This window comes from Taurulus bubalis (genome assembly GCF_910589615.1).
Source record: "Taurulus bubalis genome assembly, chromosome: 1".
Lineage (NCBI taxonomy): Eukaryota > Metazoa > Chordata > Actinopteri > Perciformes > Cottidae > Taurulus > Taurulus bubalis.
The window spans coordinates 12,456,002-12,476,016 of NC_136589.1; the positions used below are offsets into that span (position 1 = coordinate 12,456,002).

The following is a 20,015-nucleotide window of genomic DNA, read 5'->3' on the forward strand; positions in this document are numbered from 1 at the left end:
TATATATATATATATATATATATATATATATATATATATATATATATATATATATATATATATTTTATTATTTAGTAAATTCAAGATGCTTAACGCAGGTGTAATGACACTATTTTTCTGTGCGATGTATCCCATCAGTGAACCGTCCACATCACTACTGACATGTCTCTGCCAAAGATCACACGTCTCCCCTCAGTGAGGCTGCTGAGCTCCATCCACCAGCAGCTGCTCCTCCCCTCCATTCCCCCCTCCTCCGCGCCCAGAAGAGCTGTGAGTCAGGGTGAATACAGACGACCCGGCCAGCCCAAAGAGGACAAATTCCCGTGGCAGCCGATTAACTTTGGCTTCTCAAAGGGTTTTGATGGGATAAGGAAGCATTTCACACTGTTGAAGAAGGAGTTCTCCGACCGCTGGGTGGGTCCAGAAGGCAAACCCATCCTTGAGCACATGCTGGAGCAGAACCGAGTGGTGTGGGAGTTCAGAGGCCCAGAGAGCCTGGAGCAGTGGACCGTGTCCTCGGATCGGGAGATAGGAGGCCAAAGCGAAGTTCACCTGCAGCTCGGCAAAAACAATAATACCTGTTTTCTGTCTGGGACTCTGAGCTCGACTCCTCCGAGGGATGGAGAAACACGCTACAGTGGCTACTGCACCATGCGCTCACAGCAACCACTGGTCAGTTTTAGGAGCCAGGAAATGTTCCATTTATCGTAATTTTAATGATTTTGTAATATTATGTTTATATTCTGTTTGTGAATTAACACTCAAGACAATTTAATAGGTCATGTTCTCCAAGCAAACAGATATTTGGACAGTTATTGATAACTTGTATGTCACATGGTCCTAGATCTACCTCCAGCCACTGTGGCAGGGAGCCAGATATCTGTGTACCAACTGCCATCATTATTAATTCCCAATACTGACTAGTTCCTCCTCCGAAAATTCTCAAACTATAATCTTATATTCGCGACAGTTAGCTGTCTGATACAGCTGCTCTCGACCGGCACATAATCCCAAAATGTTTTCTCGCCTAGGCTTCATTCGATAGAAAAAAGCACCATGATCTGTCCAGTTTCAACACCCTACATTTGCGAGTCCGCGGTGATGGACGTCCGTGGATGATCAGCATTGCCACAGAAACGTACTACTCTCACCAGAAAGATGACATATACAATTACTTCCTGTATACCAGGGGAGGACCCTACTGGCAAGATGTCAAGGTGAGCAGAAACTAACTGAGAAATGCCATGATATGGATGTAAGAAAATAAATAAACTGTCTAATATGAAATGTAAGCAGTCCTAACCCTTCTCACTCATCTACAGATACCTTTCTCAAAGTTCTTCCTCACACATCGTGGGAGGATACAAGACGACCAGCATCCTCTCTGGTTAGACAAGGTAGAGTTTAAGTCGCACTAACGTGGCATCAAAAACAGAAAAAGATGAAGCCATGACAAAGTAACAATTGCCTCTAGATGTCTTTTAACCTTTGACCTTTAGCATTCCAATACATTTTGCGCCGATTAGTTTACGTTTCCCACATCTTTTTGTATTTACAGATTAACACCATTGGATTTACATTGGGGGATAAAGCAGACGGTCCGTTCCAGCTGGAGATTGATTTTGTTGCCGTCTGCAAAGACTATGCTCACAATGAGGAGTTTGCCTACGAGATGTACAAGAGAAATCCTGAAATCTGAGAGCACCTGCTAAAACCCTGCAGATGAACAGTTATTGAATAATGGCGAGGTTATACTGAATCCATCAGTCCTGGTAATGAGTCATTTTTAAGACACTGTATAGCTGGATTCTAGCACATGGACTAGGATACTCAAGTAAAAACTCGGAAAATGTGGCTCATTCGGGACTTCAATCTTTTAATTACAGGACATTAACTGAGACCATCTTTCTGCTTTATAAAAAACAATAATAAAGTTGTTTATCTTGTTTTCCTCCCAACCGATCTAAAAATAGAACCATTAACAATAAAAACTACTTAATGTGACTTTTTGTGGAACAGATTTCATTACATCATAAAGACTGCAAAAAAAATGAACAATGCAGGCAAGATATTCTTTTCATCAGTTGTTCCAAAAAAGCACATTTTCTAAGAACACAATTACAGTTTAAAATGCAGCAAAACAGGAGATTGATTCTCTACAAAAACACGTTAAAAAAAAACTTAATTCAAAGCTGTACGTGTTAATACCACATCACGAGTCAAATCGAAAAAGACAAAAGGTTAGATAGAAGCAGAAAATAAACGAGAGCTTACTGACAGCAGACTAAAAGAGACTACAGAAATGAACGTGTCAGCTGCCGGAGACACAATATTTACACTGGAAGAACAGGCTGTACAAAACATACCCAAACGAGCATGGCGTTTTTTACATCATGACGAGGCCGCGTCTTGCTCCAAGCATACTCTCTTTCTTCTGCTTCCGGTCCTCCACGTGTTTTTCTCTCCTCTCCCCCCTAAAATAAGATAGAGAAACATCCATAAGAGACTGATGTTGTAAGAGTCATTTATAATGGGAAACTCAATAACATCCGCCAGTGTGTGCTTTCAGTTTAAACATACCTCGTCTGGACTTGGTGCTGTTTGTAATTTTTCTGATGAGAGTTAGAAATTAGTGTCTTGTTTGCCGCCGTGTTTTCTTGGTCTCCTCCAAATGGCTTGAGTTTACCTATAAATACAAAATTTATATATATATATATATATATATATATATATATATATATATATATATATATATATATATATATATATATATATATATATATATATAAATAAATAAATCAATCAGGGACTTCTATTGATGATACTATATTTCAGGGAAGCAGAGAAGTTAAAATGTGGTGTTGTACCTGCATGAGGCTTGTAGGCGAGGGGACGAGAAAGACTCGCTTTCAGATCAAAGTCTGACTTCTTTGACGTACTTGTGTTGCCGGTGAAAACAAATGCTCCTTTGGAAGTAAGCGGGGAGAAAAAAAACATTTAAATCACACTCTACGCACATCTTTCGGGCAAAAGAAGATATATTTCCTATGATTAAAAAGGCAAAGGGTACCTGGAGTTTTTGTGGCAGAGCAAGTCGAAATCGTGACATTTTTGGGCTTTCCTCCACCAGCGGCCTCTTTTTTTGGGGTACTGGAGGTCACATGGAGCGACATGCGTGCCGGCGTCTTCACCAAGGACTTCTGGTTCTCGTTGTCACGAGTGGCTTCTGTGAACCTGAAAACACATGTGGCGGTTAAAGCGTCACATTGAACTCCACATAGCAATGCCAAAGAGATGCATTAGACCCCCCATGGACGTTTTCATGTTTCACAATATTGAATCAAAAAGAGATTTAATGTTTCTCTTCTGACAGCAATCATTAGAAAAAGGCCCTTTCATGGCAAAGTGAAAAGGGGAGTGAATGTTTACGCTGCTTTCATTCATACAGATAGAAGTGGGGGGCAGTCTCTTGTGTGTGAAAAAGTACAAAGAGCAAAGTGAAACCGGAGTCAAATTCCATGTATGTGCAAACTTACATGGCCATTAAAGCTGATTCTGATTCTTACACAAACATGTATTTGGATTTTTCTTCTTCTAATTGAGATCGACAAAGTTATGACAAACTATTTGTCCAGGGGGAGAGTCGCTGAGAGGAAAAGCATCTCACCGAACATTGATCCTGCGAGAGGAAAGGACAGACTGTCTGAATGGAGCGTCTTCCTTCACGGCAGGCTTCGTTGGAGGAGCTTTGCTGGCCGAGGGCAGCGTGCGTCTGCCCTCAGCTGGTCTCTTGGTCACCGAGATGGGGCTGAATATGGACGAAAGACCCAGATTCGCCTTCTGTAGAACACATAAATTCAGCCCGTCACCTTCACTGCACTCTGGATGTCCTCAATATACTGCAATTGGTGAGGATACCTACCACTTGAGTTTTGCCCTCAACTTGCTTCGGTTTAGTTTTGGCTGAAAGCCTCTAAAAAATAAAAAACATAAATTAAAAAGAACAAACAAACCAAAACACCAAGTTTACAAACAGAAGAAAAAAAATCTGGATGAAGAAAACAGTTTGTAAGCTTTTGAGTACCTTTGGTTTTTTAAGTGAATTTCTGGAGGTCTCCATCTGCTTGGTCTTTCGCTGGGCATACGCGTCAATCGACTCCATCTTGTTAAATTGTGCCTCGTGGATTTTTTTGAAGTCTATACAAAATTAGTGATTATATGATTAGTTTGTGTGGGAAAACCTCTGCCTTACTGTAACGTGGTCTCTGAATCTTTGGTTTAAAAGAAGATTGGGAGGGAGCAACAACAAGGGACTTACTCGGAGTGACGGGCTTCAACAACGGCTTGTTCTTCTGCTGGCGTCCTTGGTAACGAGGGATTTTACCAGCTCGGGCCACTCTGGGTGCTTTTTCTGGACACAGACATATAAAAAGGCATGTTGAATGAAGGAGTAGTACTTGATCACATCTGTGTTGAAGCCGATAATACGGCTGCAGCAACACATTATGCTCCAGAAGGAATAAGCTATTCAAAGCAGAAGATATTGATAGTTACACATTTGTACTACTGACCTGCGTCTCTCTGCACGGGTGCTTCATCCTTAATGTCAGGCTGCTGATGCTCACTGTCAGTGGCCCGGGGCTCCTGAGGAGGCTCAGGTTCACTCTTGTCAGAATCCTTGGTAGAGGACACCTTTCTCTTCTTAGCACCTCGAGCACCACAGGTTGAACTAGATGCAGCCACTTCAATGTCACCCTTTAACAAGGAACAACAGTGGTTCAGTGTCCTGAATGCAACGCATTGATACTGCAGCAAAGAAACCCTGTCCACAGTGAGCGTATTACCAAGCTGTATAACTTTATATATACATAAAAGTGAGTATGTTACGATGTGCTATACCTTTGTAGCACTGGGTGGTGACCTGGCATCACACTCGGTCGCTGGTGCGGGATCAGAGATCTCCCTCTTGGTACCGTTTCCTCTTCCTCTGCGTGTGTTCACAAACACAGCGGGGCTGGAGACCTCTTCATTTTCCTGAGCACTGTCTTGTGTTGTAGTTTTGTCTATTTGAACGGCAGCGACATCGTTCTCTTGACCCTGGAAAACGCCACAGTAATACACATCATGTATACACACCAGGCATTCATTAAAAAGGCATGATTTCAACTGATTCTTGCAGTGAAACGGTATCGTTGGTCAGGGTTACAGTACCTGTATTTCCTCCTGTGTGTCCTTTTCTCGTTGATAATGCTGCTTGATCGCTTTCAGGAGTTTATCGGCCTATTTTGTGAGAAAACGATGTTAGCTGGTGGAGCAAATTTCGCCAAATGCAAACGCTAGTTGGCATAATTATAGTAACCGGTAGCGTTGGACAATAACTTGATAAGTATTTCTGGATTCATTCTAAAAAGTAAACCTACGGTAATATTACCTTCATATTCGCTTTTAGCCCGAGAGCCTTAGCGATGCTCCTCAAATCTGCATATTTCATGGAGTCCAAATCCATCTCGGCGTGATCGTTTATTCCGTTTTGTGGGAAGAAATCCGCGATACACACGTTTTACTCTCTCAAGCACCGCGAGCTGTGGTTGTCTGACGGTTAAAAAGTACTCCGATTCAAAACACATCAGCGGAAGCCGTGTGATTGGCTCATGTGCGTGACCGGATGTACCTCGCAGCCAATCAGAGCGAAGATACGTTTTTTTAGGCGTTCTGCCCATCGCAAACGTAACGTCACATTTGAAGCACTTTATTTCGGCGCGTTAACGTTCTCGCTTGAATTTCAAAGCTTAAGATAAGTAAACAAAAGAAATAGCTTGTAACTATTTAGCTTTTTTTGTATCACAATATTTTTAAACGGATGTTCTTCGGCAGTATACAGGCATTTCCACAATTTCTCCAGGTGGTGGCAGTGTTGCGCCGAGCTAACTGAAAAAAGAAAAACAAGGAAGAGACGTCCTGCTTTCTGGTACCAGAGTTCAAATTCTCAAGCGGGACAAATAGCCGGCTAGCTTTGCTCTATAAAACTCCACTGACATGGAATTTGACGAGAGCCTTATAATCCAACGTGCACACGCTTTAAAGATGGCCATAGAGGCAGAACACAAACAGCGGATGACTCTTCACTGTCAGCAGTGCAACGCTGTGTTGGGGGACTCCCTCGGCATCTGTGGGGAACTTAAATGCATGGACTCCATCGTGTGTATAAGTAAGTGCACTTCATATTGTGGTAGTTAGTAGTAAATGCTTTTTGATTTGAATTAAAAAAAAGGAAAACATATGAATGTAGTTTTGTCTTTATCTCTGCCGGTTTGGTTCCTTGTAAGACTTGTAGTTTGTGTTTTGCAGGGCCACATCGATGATCACGCGCTGAAATCCCAACACGACATTGATCAATACTTTGGTGCTTGTCTCCCCTCAGGAGTAACCAATGATGTGGTCATCAGTGACTCCATGGAAACGGGACATAAAGGGGAAATGGCTAGTTGGTGAGTGGAAAAAAACAACAAAATAAACTTAAAAAGCACAGTGTCAGTAATCAACACACGTGGGGGAAGTTGAATAGTGTTTAAAAAAATACTATTTTTATTTATTATTATTTGTCCTGCCTTAACCTTACTCTGTATAAAGTTCTGTAATTTAAATACATTAGCATGTACATCTTAAGAGCATTGGTGTCTTCAACCTTTCGAAGGACACACACATACAGGTTTAACATATTTAAATGATATAAATTATGGGTGAGGAACATAAACAGTATTTTTTTAATTTTTTTTATGATTTTCGTTTCAATGATCCCTTGAGCAAAGCACACATGACTGTGGTTGGGACATACAGGACATGACATAAACACCTCTTATTGACTGTGATTACGGAATTAGTTTCTACAATCACCACTTAAAGGTTGCTCTCTGTGTCCGACTTGTTTTCTGTGCTTTTGTTTCCTCTCAGCATCTACAGTTCTCTGAAATGTCGCGGCTGCTGCTGTGCTGTGGGGAAAGTCATTCACTCTGCCCCGTCGCGTTTGGCCGCGGTTCGCTCCATGTTTCTCCTCCACAAAGCAAACATCAGTTGGTGAGCACACAGGCATATTGACTTCTTGAGTGCAGGTGTACTGCTGCCTAGATGACTAAAGTACCACGGCTTTATGAGTGTTGCCCATTCCGTGAATCGCTTTTTTTAAAGCTCATGTTGGGGATTAAAACAACCCGCCCCTTTCTTTTCTTTTTTCTCCGCAGTTACATCCTCAACCGGAGCTCAATGGTGACATCATCCTCACTGTCATTTGATCTGAAGCCCCTCAGAGAAAGCATGCATAAGGTGACACAACCAGATCTCATACTGTGTACCTTTTTTATGTACAACTGCAGTGCTTCACTTCAATCTAATACTTGCATAATAATCTCATCATCACATATAATAAGCACTCACTTGTTCTATGATGGTTAATTTACTCTGACTGATCCAGCCATTTGTATGCATTTCAATTAAATACCACTCAATGACGAGTCCTATTTTAAAGACCCATTTTGTCCCCCCCTTTGTCTTTTACATAGACTGTATGTAAGAAGGTCTTTTGCTTTGCCTTTTTAATAATTGCAGGTGAGGAAGCAGTTCGAAGCGCAGTTGGATCAGATGTCGCGTATGAAAAGAAGACTGGCTGACAGATGTGTTAACAGTGAATTTATCAAGTAGTGTGCACAGGGAACAGGACTTCACCTCATCCACGTGTCCTTTACTCTGTTCTCCAATCCTTCTTTTGGACCAGTTTGTGTAGTAAATTGCCGTTGTTTTTTCTCCGGGTTTTGTGTTTCCATTAAACATTTTTGATGATGCAAAGAAATACTCTTTGGGTCTCATTCATAAGTTTGGATACAAAGTCTGCAGATTTGCTGCAACGCATTCTACTGAATATCTGCATTGAGATGATCTTAAAACATGAATGTGAAGTAGGTAGGTACAATTATTCTTTTGTTGTTACTCAGTTCATGATTCAAAAAAGAGAAACACATGTTTAACCCACGGTTAAATAGCTAAACATAATTCCTAATTGGTTAAAGGAGGATACAATGCTCCATGTGATAATTGCTGTGTGTTCATTTTGATGTGACATTCAATGTGGTCATATCGTAGATAGGAATTTCATGATAATGGCCTTGTTTTATACCTTTTGATTCTGGATATTGAACTCTCCCTAACAAGGGAGATGGCGAGCCACATGATGATGTACACAACGTCATTCGGCAACAACACTCAAACTGCAAGTAAACATCAACACACAGCAATCCAATTGGCACCATGCTGCATTTTATTGCTGAATTTCTGATAGATTCTTTTTTTTTAATTATTCATTTTTTTGTGAGTACAAAACCAGACAAGAGGCTCACACGTAATAAGCATGCCCATCTCCTCCCTCTGGAGTGCATAGTTGCTACACAGTCCACCTCCTCAGTGGAAAATTTCACCAACAAAGTCAATCATTTATCCTAAGCTATTGTATAGTTGTTTTTTCTTCTTCACAGGAACAAAGGCTGATCAGTGTTTTTCAGCTGCACTGTGGCTGAACCGCCATGGAGAGAGAGTAGAAACCCCTTAAACTCTCCGTTACTTCTTTTTTTGGGTGCAATTTACTCTGTAAAACCCCACAAGTGGTGATCAAAGCTACTTCGACACGCTTGCTCTTGTGTCCAACTGTCCCCAGGTTGTCACCTTGTCACAGAACATCTGACGTTAACATTTCAATAGCCTAGTTACACTCATTTACATTACAAAGTTGGATTATTGCATGCAATACAACTCATTCATTAGTCCTCTATGTCATGCATATATATATATATTTTTTTTTTTAAAACCATATATTCATGTTGCGAGACAGCTACTTTATAAATTGTGATTATAAATCCCCACAAAAGCATCACAGGGTTTTTAGAACACAGTATTCCATGACAGGATGGAGATGATGACAGTGCAAGTGCGTACGTAGAGAGAAAGTGCTTTTCAAACGAGGGTCAAAGGTCATTCAGTAAGTCCTTTGCAGCCACGGAGCTACTGAAAGTCTACATTTTCTCAAGTAAGGGATGTAAAAATGCTACAAGGGTCGAAATGTAAAGCATCTCTTGTGTACCGAGTGGTTTGAATTTTTGTTTTTTGGTGTTAAAGAATACAAAGCAGGGAAACATGCGAGTATTGACTTTGCTCTGTCTGTGAAATACATGATGCTACAGCTGTCCTCACAAACACTTTGTTCTGCAGGAAGTATCCCCCAAACCTTCATCAGCGATACTGTATTCTAATGCCAAATATTATACGGCTCCCAAAGAAAAGGTGACTAAAAGATAGCTACCGCACAGAGGCGTAAAAAAAAGAGAGGGGGGCGCCTTAGACTCCTTTAACACTTACACCCTGGCACTAAACTCATGCATTATTGTAGGTTATTGCTTCTAAAACTATAATCAAATACAATTTTATGGATTAAAATATCTTGCTCTGAATCCCAAAACTGAGGTATTATGTACAATACAATGTCATGATGAGATCTTTAATTCTAAGATTAAAACATGTCGGACCCCAACCAATTATACCCAAATCTAAGATTAACTACTCTTCTAGAATATAACATTTCTCTAAAGGTTTCCATCAACATCATATCTGAGACTTGTTGTTGTTTTGGGAGCTATTTGGCTGTCGCAGAATTGCCATTGAATTATTTTGGTGCTTGAGAGTTCTTTTCCAGATACAGCACTTCTGTTAGAAATTACTTATTAACTCATATTGAGCATACACACTTGAATTAATACAGTTCAACTGCATAAATTATTTATTTTTTAATTACGCTACTTATTCCACAAAAAGGGAGATTTTAAGATTGTAGAACGAAGCTGCATCTAAATGTGGTTTAATCCAAACGGTTTAGCGCACCAATCACCTTTCCACAAATTTTCCACAGTTTTGAGCTCCAGCTTAGTCTAGAAAATTGATTTCACTATTCTTCATGAAGCAAGCGTCACTACTGGTCATGCATGGCTACTGTAATGTTGGCACCACAGTCCCGCTAAATAATCTAATGCACATGAGTCTATACATATCTTAATGGAAGACATTGGTGATTTTGTTGCTTTTAAACAACTTGTCACTTGTTTATACAATATACAGTTTGGTCAACAACATGACAGTTAAGATCAAATATTGCACAAATCCCAGTAAATGTTTTTTTTTTTTTTTCTTTGTCCTTTTTCATATAAAAAAAAAAAATGAAGGAAAATAAAAAGATGAAAAAAATGAAACCAGGGTTTCCTTTCAGTAAGGACAAATCCAAGGTAGGCATGAATCGAAAAGGAGCTGCTATTCCAGCACCGGTATCTCTCGTCTTACTGGACACACAGAAACAACGGGCGGAGACAAAGCGAGACGATTGATACGACAGATTCACATACTTTTGAATTATTTGGTCTCCCGGTTCATGACACAGAAGTAGGGCAGAGGAAAAAAATCTACCCCGATGCAAGTAATTTCATATCTCGATAACAATTTATATCATGATACCGCATGTTTTCTGGTAATTCAATAAATAAATACCGTAGTCTTTATGAGATAACCACATGGTTTTGTATACTTTTGTGTAGATTAAATACTTTACAAATGAGTATTTTCTCATTTTATTAAGGACTATAGTTAGTATGTGGTTATTATAATCAATTTAGACGACGTAATTGTGCATCACGACAAAAGACTTCATATTCATATTGAATTATCGGCCAGCCAGACACAAAAGGAATCAAATCGTGCATTCTGTCTCTACCTGGAGTGTTTAAATAATGTCATGTTTATACATGTCTTACATGAGAGCTCATGTTAACGGGGAAAAGGACAACGAGAGAACACATCCACTGAGAAAGCCAAAATAAAAGTAAGTTAAGGGGCGGAAAGACAAAGATAGCAATGAAGAAAACAGTAAGGGAAGAAAACTGGACTTTCCTAATAAAAGACTTTTTTAAACACCGTAAATTGTTGAATTTTGGGGATATCAAGGATAACGTCGCAGGGGGAATATTGCCAATTATGTCTCGACCGTAAATTTGTGAATACACCTGCAGACTTGACAAAGGAGAGCACCATAATGCAAAATAAATGAGCATGAAGTAAAAATACTACATTGTGTACTTGCTTTAGAACAGATGCATAGGACACCACAGTTTGAGTGAGTCAATGTTTTCCTCAAAATGGTTGTAGTTACAGTAAATGACAGAATGCATCATCATGTGCTTCTGGGCGGCTACTATTCATCTCACTTATTAACCCTCAAACTAAATGAATCCAGGAACAACATTTAACGGCTGTGGTGCTCGACAACCATCAAGTTACTTGTACTTATCACGCTCGTTATGGCGATGAGGTAGTGCAAAGACAAAAAACACCCTATGAGTGTGATTTAATCACAGGCCTGGATCTTTGCTACAGTATCTGGTGTCTTTAGTTTGTTCATTATCAAACTGCTATGATCAAATTACAGAATGGGTGGGGATCTTTTTTTCCAAACTTATTCAGGAGGCATTGGGGACTACGTTTACATGCAGCCGGATTACAGTCCAACCCAGATCTGACTGAAAATACCCAAATAATGGAGACTTTCAGTCCATTTCACCGAGAACGGAACCTCCTCAGCTTTAAAAGACAACTCAGTGACATTAAAGCCAGTCTTTGGCTGCATGTAGACTAAGTCAGAGTGTGCATGATGGAAGTCAGACCAGCACACAATCTTGGCAGATGTCCTCCTGACTGATGATCACGGGGCAGAAACAGGTCAGGGCGGGGGGGAGATGCAGTGGAGGAGACCAGGCCAGTGTCCCAGCAACAGCAGTAAGGAGGGCACCCGTGTCCTAGAGGCCCAAAAGAGGTCATCTTCACAATGACTCCTCGTCCTTTACCTCCACGAGTCTGGTTGGCCGTGGTCCGTCGATAGTGACGATTTGCAGGGAGACGTTCCTCCAGTCTGGTTTCAATACTGCATTGACTGGAGACACCATCCTAGAATAATAATAATAGAATGCAATTTCTTCATTATACATATTTAGTTAATTTGAACCAGTCTCTTCTACAGCTGAGCAGCAGAAAGACCAAACCATATTAATAATATCATCAATAAATCTGCCTATTATTTCTCAATGAATTGATTGATTGTAAAATATAAAGAAAACAGATGTTAGTTTCCTTAAACCCAAGGGGACGTACAACAGATTATCACAATTGTTGCAGATACATTTTGTGTTGATCGACTAATCACTCTATCAACTAAATGCTCCAGATCTAATTTACATCCTAAAAAAAAAAGAATCCATCGAAGTGCTTTCACGTCCAGCTAAAAGAGAGTGGTCTGATTTTATAGATACCGAGTATTGTGACTAATCATTTGATTATCAAAATGTATATTTCATATAGGAGTGGATTTTCCTTCTTTTTTATTTTTATAAATTGCCAATTCCCCAAAACAAAAGGAAAATGTGCGAAAATTATGTGGCTATGACTGACGAGCACTGACCTTGGTCTGAAATGATGCAGAGGTATTTCCACTGGGGTTCGAGCTGCTGCAGCTCACAACGGTAAACAAAAGCCAGAGGGGTTTCTTCTTCTACGGTGAGAGATCCAGGTCCCCCAAACTGGACGTCTATGTCGGGTTCCATGAAAGGTCGGCCGCGCCGGACGAGGACACATTTAGAGAAGAATAAAACCGATAAACCACCGAGAGGGTCCCGCTTTTCTCGCTCCCTCCGTCCCGGGAAGGAGAAGGTCCCCTCGTCCCCAGTCTCCGCACACCGTCCGCCCTACGCCATTTTCGCTCTGTTACAACCAGCCAACGGAAGAGCGTTACGATTGTGCCGTTGACCCGTCAATCAAACTAAAAGCCCGCCCCGGATGTGCTTTCTTTTTTCTTCTGACATTTATCAATCAGCTTTGTGGTGCGTTTACTGCCGCCAACTGACACCAGTGTGGTCAGACGAATTCAAGACATGCGTTAATTATTATATCTGTAGGTTCGTGTGTAGGTGTTAAACCCAGAATGTACGAAAGCATTAAAAGGAAAAACTTTGAAGTAAATGATTGATGTATAAACATTAGTTAGCGGTCTGTGAATGATATGCTCGTTGTCGAGTTAAATTTAAACAATTAGCTTGTGTTGATTGATTAGTGTTCGAGTAGCATCAACAGAAAATGCTTCGTTTACTAATCGAGTTTTCAAATGAAAGAAAAATATATGTATTGTGTAAAGTTTTAAAGGACAACTTATTTTAAAATCAATGTATACTTTATTAATAAAGCTAAACTGTCAGACGTTTGATGCTCCCTACCTGTTAATATAACAAATAGAAGGAATATCTTAGACTACTTCTCCGACACCTTTCTGATGTTTACTGACAAAAACACTGAATCAGTATTAATGAATAATGGAAATAACTGCCAGTTGCAAGCCCGTTCTAGTTCTACACATTGAAGCTCTAGTCAAATAGTCACCGTTGGCACTGGTTTGCATTTGTGTTCCTTTGACCTGGCCTAAGATAATAAGTGTTTATAAAGACTGAGGTCTGAAATAAAACCACAAGGTTAACAGCCACTTCACCAACTAATGAAACAAAATTAAGCATGGCACCTCATTTATTCAAATTATATTCATGAATCACTTTGATAACACCTAGACTAACAGTACATACCATTTGAATCATATCTGATTGATAAATCACAGAATGATTAATTACATAGTAAAGTTGTATTTCCTGCACTCAGCTGCTGGAGGGTGTTCTTGTAATGATTTAACAAACTCACAATAAAGATTAAAGGGTCAGCCATTTGCACAACTCTCGTACACTAGCCTGTACAGAAAATACATCTTTAAAACATTTGATTATTTTGTTAACATCTGGAACTATTTGATGGGAAAAGAAATTGCCAGACAAATATGGAAGCAGTGTGTAAATCCACACACACACACACACACACACACACACACACACACACACACACACACACACACACACACACACACACACACACACACACACACACACACACACACACACACACACACACAGGAAGACTGATCAGATATATAGAACCATAGCACGTTATCATGGGTTTACCCAGTCTAAGTCTACAAACCACGGCACAATTTATTTGACAGGACCCGACGCCGTTCGCCAGGGCTTTAAGACTAATATCTGGAAAGCAGGCCACGGTGGTAGCTAAATCCTAGCAAAATCATTTTGCAAATTAGCAAGCACAGGTGCTAGGGAAGACACACACAAGCCAAAGAGATAGCAGCATTTTTTGTGAAATCTTCATTTTTACCATCTCAGTCCTTTTTGTGTTGCAACTGAATATGGAGTTCTTTAAATATCACAATATACACATGTTGACTCAGTGGCGCTTATTGGCTTTGAAACTGGGTCAAACTCACTTTGGTTCAAGGCCAACAATTGAAACAGGTAATTACAATCTATTGGCAGTAGCTACATTAACCTCTATGAAAAAATAAAATACACAAACACAGCGATAGGTTCTGGTTTACGGTTGAGATAATAACTTACAAAAGGGGAACTAAAGCCATGGCACTTCAGTGAGGGAAACACAAAAATCTGTAGAGCAGGTTCTGCTTTGCTCCAAGGGACAAACTTAGAGCCGACTGGTCTGACTTGCTTGGCCACAAGTTTAAAAAAAATAAAAAAAAGGGTCATAAGACCCTGTTGCCGTTAAAACACAGTCTGTTTTTGAAGTGGAAGCAAACGCCTAACAAGTTTTGCTTTGAGCAATTGCATATTCATATGGACGAGGACACATCATGTGCCATCTATCCATCAAATAGCATGAGTAAACATAAAATAAATATACTCACTGCAAAAGCAAACTGCTTTAATGTACCGGGCTGGAAAACCCATTTTCATGTGAAAGGTGGAACAGCGGTGGTGACTGACCCGCTAAAAGTTTTCTAATAAATAATATTTCATTGCGGAGAAGAAAAATTCATAGTGACAGTGCATAAAACAACCCAAGGCACACAACTGTTTCCTTTTGTTTACAGAGCAGTGCAGAGGCAGAAACTCAAGATCTGACATTATCTACCTAATGCTTGGTCTGACGGTGTGTTCTCGTAGTGTGGGGCACAGCAGCCTGCAGACGAGCTGGATGAGGTTGTGTTCTGAAATCAACTGACACGTTGAAGCTCTACTCAAAATAATAATAATATTTGTTTAAAGATATCTAGTGTAGGAACCGGATGCTCATTTTCTGTTCCACGTCCACCTTTTCCAAGACCTGAGGAAACAAAAAGAGCACGTTTAGATGCTAAAAATATTTCTATGCTCGGTAATGTGTAATCGACACAGCCAGGTTTAAACAAAGGTCAACGCGGGCTGTAAGGTAGAAACATTTAGCCAAGTATTAACTCAAACACACAACACATTATGCATGCACTTTGGGCACCATAACAGTATCAGGATGTGGAATCAGATATGGAATTCCATTTGACTTGCAGTTGCTCACACAAATTAAGAAACTGTGTGCCCAAATGAATGATTGACCTAAAATAATTAATCCTGTGGGTATTGTAACTAAATATGGATACATCATGTTCTGTGTGAAATGTTTCCTTGGAATAAAAATGTACAACACATGCTCATGGTCAAAGTGTTTCATAAAAAAGAAAAGAAAAATCAAGTCGTTGCTAGTTGAGTAAAATATTGTGTACTTAATAAATGTGTACTGTATAAATAATACAGAGACAGACATAAAGAAGGAGACAAATGCCCTCTGACCCCAAAACCTGCCTTGATGAATTCATTGAAGGAAATGGAGTTATCTCCATTCGTGTCAGCCTCTTGTATGGTCCTATCAGCTATACTGCCAAGCTGATCATCTGAAATGTTTACGCCAACCATCATCCGTAAGACCTGGACAGAATGAACAAAAAGTCCCTTCATGGTTAATGAATGATAGTGTAAAGTAGTTCCTGGTTTAGATTAAATGATAGTCATGTTTGTCCAAACAATATGGTGTTGGTGCTACGTGTATTTAAGCACCACACAAGATAATTTGTAGTTATTATGGTTAAATGCCAAGTAAAACAGCAGCCACACTTGACTGTATGAACTACATGATTATAAAAGACGGTGAACACATATTTACTGAAAAACCGGCAACATTACAGTTTGGAGTTGCACGTTCAGAGCGTTAGAGGCTCGTGCATCACACAAAGCTGGCGACACATAGGTGTTTTGCGCAAAACAAGAGATCTGTCTGAGTCATTTAACTCCGAGCTTATAGCAATTACAGGTCGCACAATGTCACCGAAACCGAGATGGCTTCATTGAGGGACAACAAATAACACGGGCGAAGACTAAATACAGGATATGAGATAGTCTGGGGAAAATCAACCCATAGTTAAGGTGAGATATCGCATCATTATCGGTACAAGGGCAAAGTCTTCTCATCTTGCCTATAGAGCAGTTTGACATGTTCCTTTGTCAAACATAGACTGAATAGCAAGTATTTCAAGAGGAAGTAACAATGGTTTTCTATTAGACCTCTTTGAAATCAAATTATTCACTATCTGGTCAAATGTACCTATTGCGTGAACTCATTTCCACAAACTGTACTGTGACTCAGCTTCTTTATTGACATGACAAACCAACCCTCAAACACTCACCTGCAGCAGCTCGTCCCGAGAGATTTTGTCATCTCTGTCCAGGTCATACAGGCGGAAAGCAACTGGAAAAAAATAGAAGAAATTTACAAGTCATGTCAGACAGTTAATCTCACTATGAAATCTTGTGCTTGTTCATGATACTGGTCACCAGCTGAACCCTGGACACGCCCGCGTGAATAAGCGCTCCACTCACAGAGCAGCTTGTTTGTCCTGCTGTTGAGCGGCTCGCTGACAGCGGCGTTCTTGCTCTTCTCGTTGTCCTCGATTGGTCTGAAGTGAGCCAGGGTCCGCATGAAGCCCCTGAAGTTCACTTGGTCCTCTCTAAAAACCAGAGACACAGAATAATATAACCCAGCCCTTCAAAACATATGGGAAAAAAGGATCCAAAAAGGAACTTTGTTGCGGCTCACATTTCCTTTACGCTCAACACACACTCGCTGCGGTGGAAACACAATGACAACTCAAAGTAGTTGAAACCTAATACCATTTTACAGAGTTAGACACTCTCCACCTCTATTCTCAAGGCACAAAACCAGAGCAAGAAAACAAATGTAAATCATTGCAAGCCACGGTTAAAATGAAGACTCCTACACATCTGACTTTTGGGGATTTTAATGATACATTTGAAAACATCTGGTTTTTAACTTTCAACCTGTGGTGGTCAAAAAAACAGAACGTTGATTTTGATTTTTCCAAACACAAGATTGCCAGAAAAGACTGAGCGTCTCAAGTCTGCAGTCAGGCAGCCACAACTGAAAAGCCTGGTGTCCTCATTCTGATTTGTGGCAGTTGTGACTCAAACCTAAAACACAAAACAAAATCTTCAAAGAGGGCAGACCAAAAACCGGGACAACTCACCCCTCAGGAAAGAATGCATTGATGATTCTGTCTCCCAGCGGATTGATGGCCAACTCCGGGATCCTTTGGAAATCCTCTCGACTGCGGACATGAGGAGAAATGATCAATCAACTACAACATTCCCATAATAAATCAAAAGAGAAATTGTTAATTTAGGACAATACCAGAAATTAATACAGATTATACACTGTGGTCAACTTAAAAAAGTTTCAACACAGTACAAAGCTCATGCAGCAATGTCCTCGTTATTCTTTAAAACCAGACTTGATTTGAAATATGAAAACAGGAGAAGATAACAGGATGGCAAATACACATTTTGGATTCTGAAAATACTTTTGGCTGGGAGGAATCAGGAAAAAAACGGAAGTTGGTCCGTAAGGATAGCTGTAAAATCTCACTATTGTGGCAACTAATGGATAATAAGAAGGTCACCTGACTGTGTACTGCGTCTGAAAACACCAGCAAGAATGAGCAGAACGAAGAACGTGTTATGTGTAAACACACATTGTCTTTCAAAAGAGTGAGTTCCCTGAATCCAGAGAGGGATGCATTTTTTTGTTATCCCCTGGAGACTGATATGTAAATGAACCCTTAAGGCCAAATCAAAACAAGTTTCGAACAAATGTTTTCGCAGCTTTAATGATTGCCTATTTCTTCACCTATTGTTTGTTCTGTCCAGGCCAAGGAAAGAGCATGAAGTTAATCACAAACCATTGAAAACGTCACACTGAGGTTTCAACTTAAAAATCTCAATGCGTTCAGATAATGACAGATTCAAATATCAATCCCCATCCGAGAATGAGTGGTGTCCTAATTTATTTCTATTTAAATAGTACATTTATTGATGAAAAATGTTGTAACATTATTTATAAATATAAACATGTATAATATTTTTAGAACACCCTTTTTCAATATAATTAAAATAGTATTTTTGTCTCTGCTTATTTATTGCATTTGTCTTTTTTTTCTGTTTTAGGGACATCAACATTCTGGGAAAACATATTTTCCCAGTGAAAAAGGCAGAAACACAGATAAAGCTAATTACAAAAAGTAAGCCTAACATGCAGGCCTCTTCATTTAAAACAATTTGCAAAGTGAGATAATAATAATGAACATGTTTAGTCTACAACTGTTAAACTACTTTGGATCACTACTCACACAAGCAAGGTTTCTCTAAAACTCAAACACTTCAGACATCCAACTACCCGATCTGTCCTGTAACCTGAGCTAAATCAGCCACAACATGGCTGGTTCTTAATGTGTTTATTCTCACAGTGGTGGTTACGCAAAATCTTACCTGAGGGTGCCGTTTTCTCCTTTATCCAGACTGGTGAAGCGGCTGTACAGGCGAGTGATCTGACTGTGTGAGACTGCAGGGAGGAGACCAAAGAAGTCCAGATCACCAGAAGAAAACAGGTATGCATCGCTTCAGTAAAACAAAATAACTTCTCCCCTAAATACCAGCCCCCATTACACAACCAAGAAGTCTCATTCAGAGCTTGTATGTGTGCACTCTCACCATGTCAGTCAAGAGAGTCTTGCAATAAATGCGTGGTTTTGGGATTTCACTGAAGAAATGTAAGGCTTAACACCTAACTGTTACAGTGAAAGGCAACTCGAATGGCCAGCTAATGTCATAGTCTTTTATCAACTTACAGCCAGTCTCCTTCTTAATTTCTTCAATTTCCTCATCTCGGAGTAACGTGGACGCTCTGGATCCCATGGTGAAATGTCAGACGGAGCTATAACACGAGAGGAAACTTGCCAACCGTTTTGCGCAACCCTCACCAGCTGGGTGAGAATCTCAATCCGGATTTATGTTGAAGTTAGCAAACAAGCTAACGTCTGTTTCACTCGTGAAACGAAGCCGTTGACGCTGCAGCTAGAACTTAAAACGACCAGCCGTTGTAACGTATTTTCAGTGATGTAGTTATCTCAATGTATAGTCTGTTTGCTCGTCAAGCCTTTCTACAGCATATCGTGTCGTGTTTTCATTCTACCAAGACGGGTTTCGGCCAAGTTATCTTCCTGTTTTATGGGGTGGGTGGGAGGTAGAGGGCAGGTACTAAATGAGGCCGCCTCCCTACCAGGACGGCTTCCACGGAATTGGGTGTCAGAGTTTCTTGCCTGCTTAAAATGTGATGCTAATGTATCGTATATAATCACATTTTGATTTATAATAACACATCAGCAATTCTCTTGATCAAAGAAAGGGTACTTTAGCACTTAAAAAATTAAAATTAGTTAAAAATAGTGGACATTTGGAAGATATAGATATATTATCGTCAGGCAAACATAAAGACCAGCTACATACAGTCGGAGAGGCCATCCTGTCCTGCTAGGGGGACCATCTCAACCATAACAGTCGGTCAGCAAATGAAATACTAGGCTCGTTCGAGATGAGCCAGTTCTGCGCAGAATCGATCGGCGGCGATCGGCGCGCAATGCATGCCGGTTAGATTTGTGT

General features: G+C 40.1%; 4 protein-coding genes across 4 annotated transcripts; 2 read left to right on the plus strand and 2 right to left on the minus strand.

The window, feature by feature from the left end:
- Positions 1 to 162: 162 nt before the first annotated feature.
- On the plus strand, positions 163 to 1,712 carry ndufaf1 (NADH:ubiquinone oxidoreductase complex assembly factor 1; the record flags this gene model as incomplete). Its single annotated transcript, XM_079216684.1, has 4 exons — positions 163 to 672; positions 1,032 to 1,217; positions 1,323 to 1,397; positions 1,559 to 1,712. The coding sequence occupies 4 exons, from the start codon at positions 163 to 165 to the stop codon at positions 1,697 to 1,699; spliced, it is 912 nt and encodes a 303-aa protein (XP_079072810.1). The 3' UTR covers positions 1,700 to 1,712.
- Positions 1,713 to 1,855: 143 nt separating this feature from the next.
- Positions 1,856 to 5,506, minus strand: nusap1 (nucleolar and spindle associated protein 1; the record flags this gene model as incomplete). The annotated part of the gene is made up of 12 exons (XM_079220222.1): positions 1,856 to 2,474; positions 2,581 to 2,686; positions 2,868 to 2,966; positions 3,071 to 3,234; positions 3,668 to 3,840; positions 3,923 to 3,973; positions 4,085 to 4,197; positions 4,319 to 4,411; positions 4,572 to 4,755; positions 4,900 to 5,097; positions 5,212 to 5,280; positions 5,432 to 5,506. The coding sequence occupies 12 exons, from the start codon at positions 5,504 to 5,506 to the stop codon at positions 2,387 to 2,389; spliced, it is 1,413 nt and encodes a 470-aa protein (XP_079076348.1). The 3' UTR covers positions 1,856 to 2,386.
- Positions 5,507 to 6,036: 530 nt separating this feature from the next.
- oip5 (opa interacting protein 5) lies at positions 6,037 to 7,695 on the plus strand (the record flags this gene model as incomplete). The annotated part of the gene is made up of 5 exons (XM_079231722.1): positions 6,037 to 6,208; positions 6,422 to 6,488; positions 6,952 to 7,074; positions 7,239 to 7,320; positions 7,603 to 7,695. 5 exons carry the CDS (start codon positions 6,037 to 6,039, stop codon positions 7,693 to 7,695), a joined length of 537 nt encoding a protein of 178 aa, XP_079087848.1.
- Positions 7,696 to 13,635: 5,940 nt separating this feature from the next.
- Positions 13,636 to 19,380, minus strand: chp1 (calcineurin-like EF-hand protein 1). Its single transcript, XM_079221564.1, has 7 exons — positions 19,205 to 19,380; positions 18,846 to 18,918; positions 17,549 to 17,629; positions 16,884 to 17,011; positions 16,691 to 16,752; positions 15,813 to 15,935; positions 13,636 to 15,300 (listed from the first exon to the last, which is right to left on the minus strand). Exons 1-7 carry the CDS (start codon positions 19,269 to 19,271, stop codon positions 15,247 to 15,249), a joined length of 588 nt encoding a protein of 195 aa, XP_079077690.1. The 5' UTR covers positions 19,272 to 19,380; the 3' UTR covers positions 13,636 to 15,246.
- Positions 19,381 to 20,015: the final 635 nt, after the last annotated feature.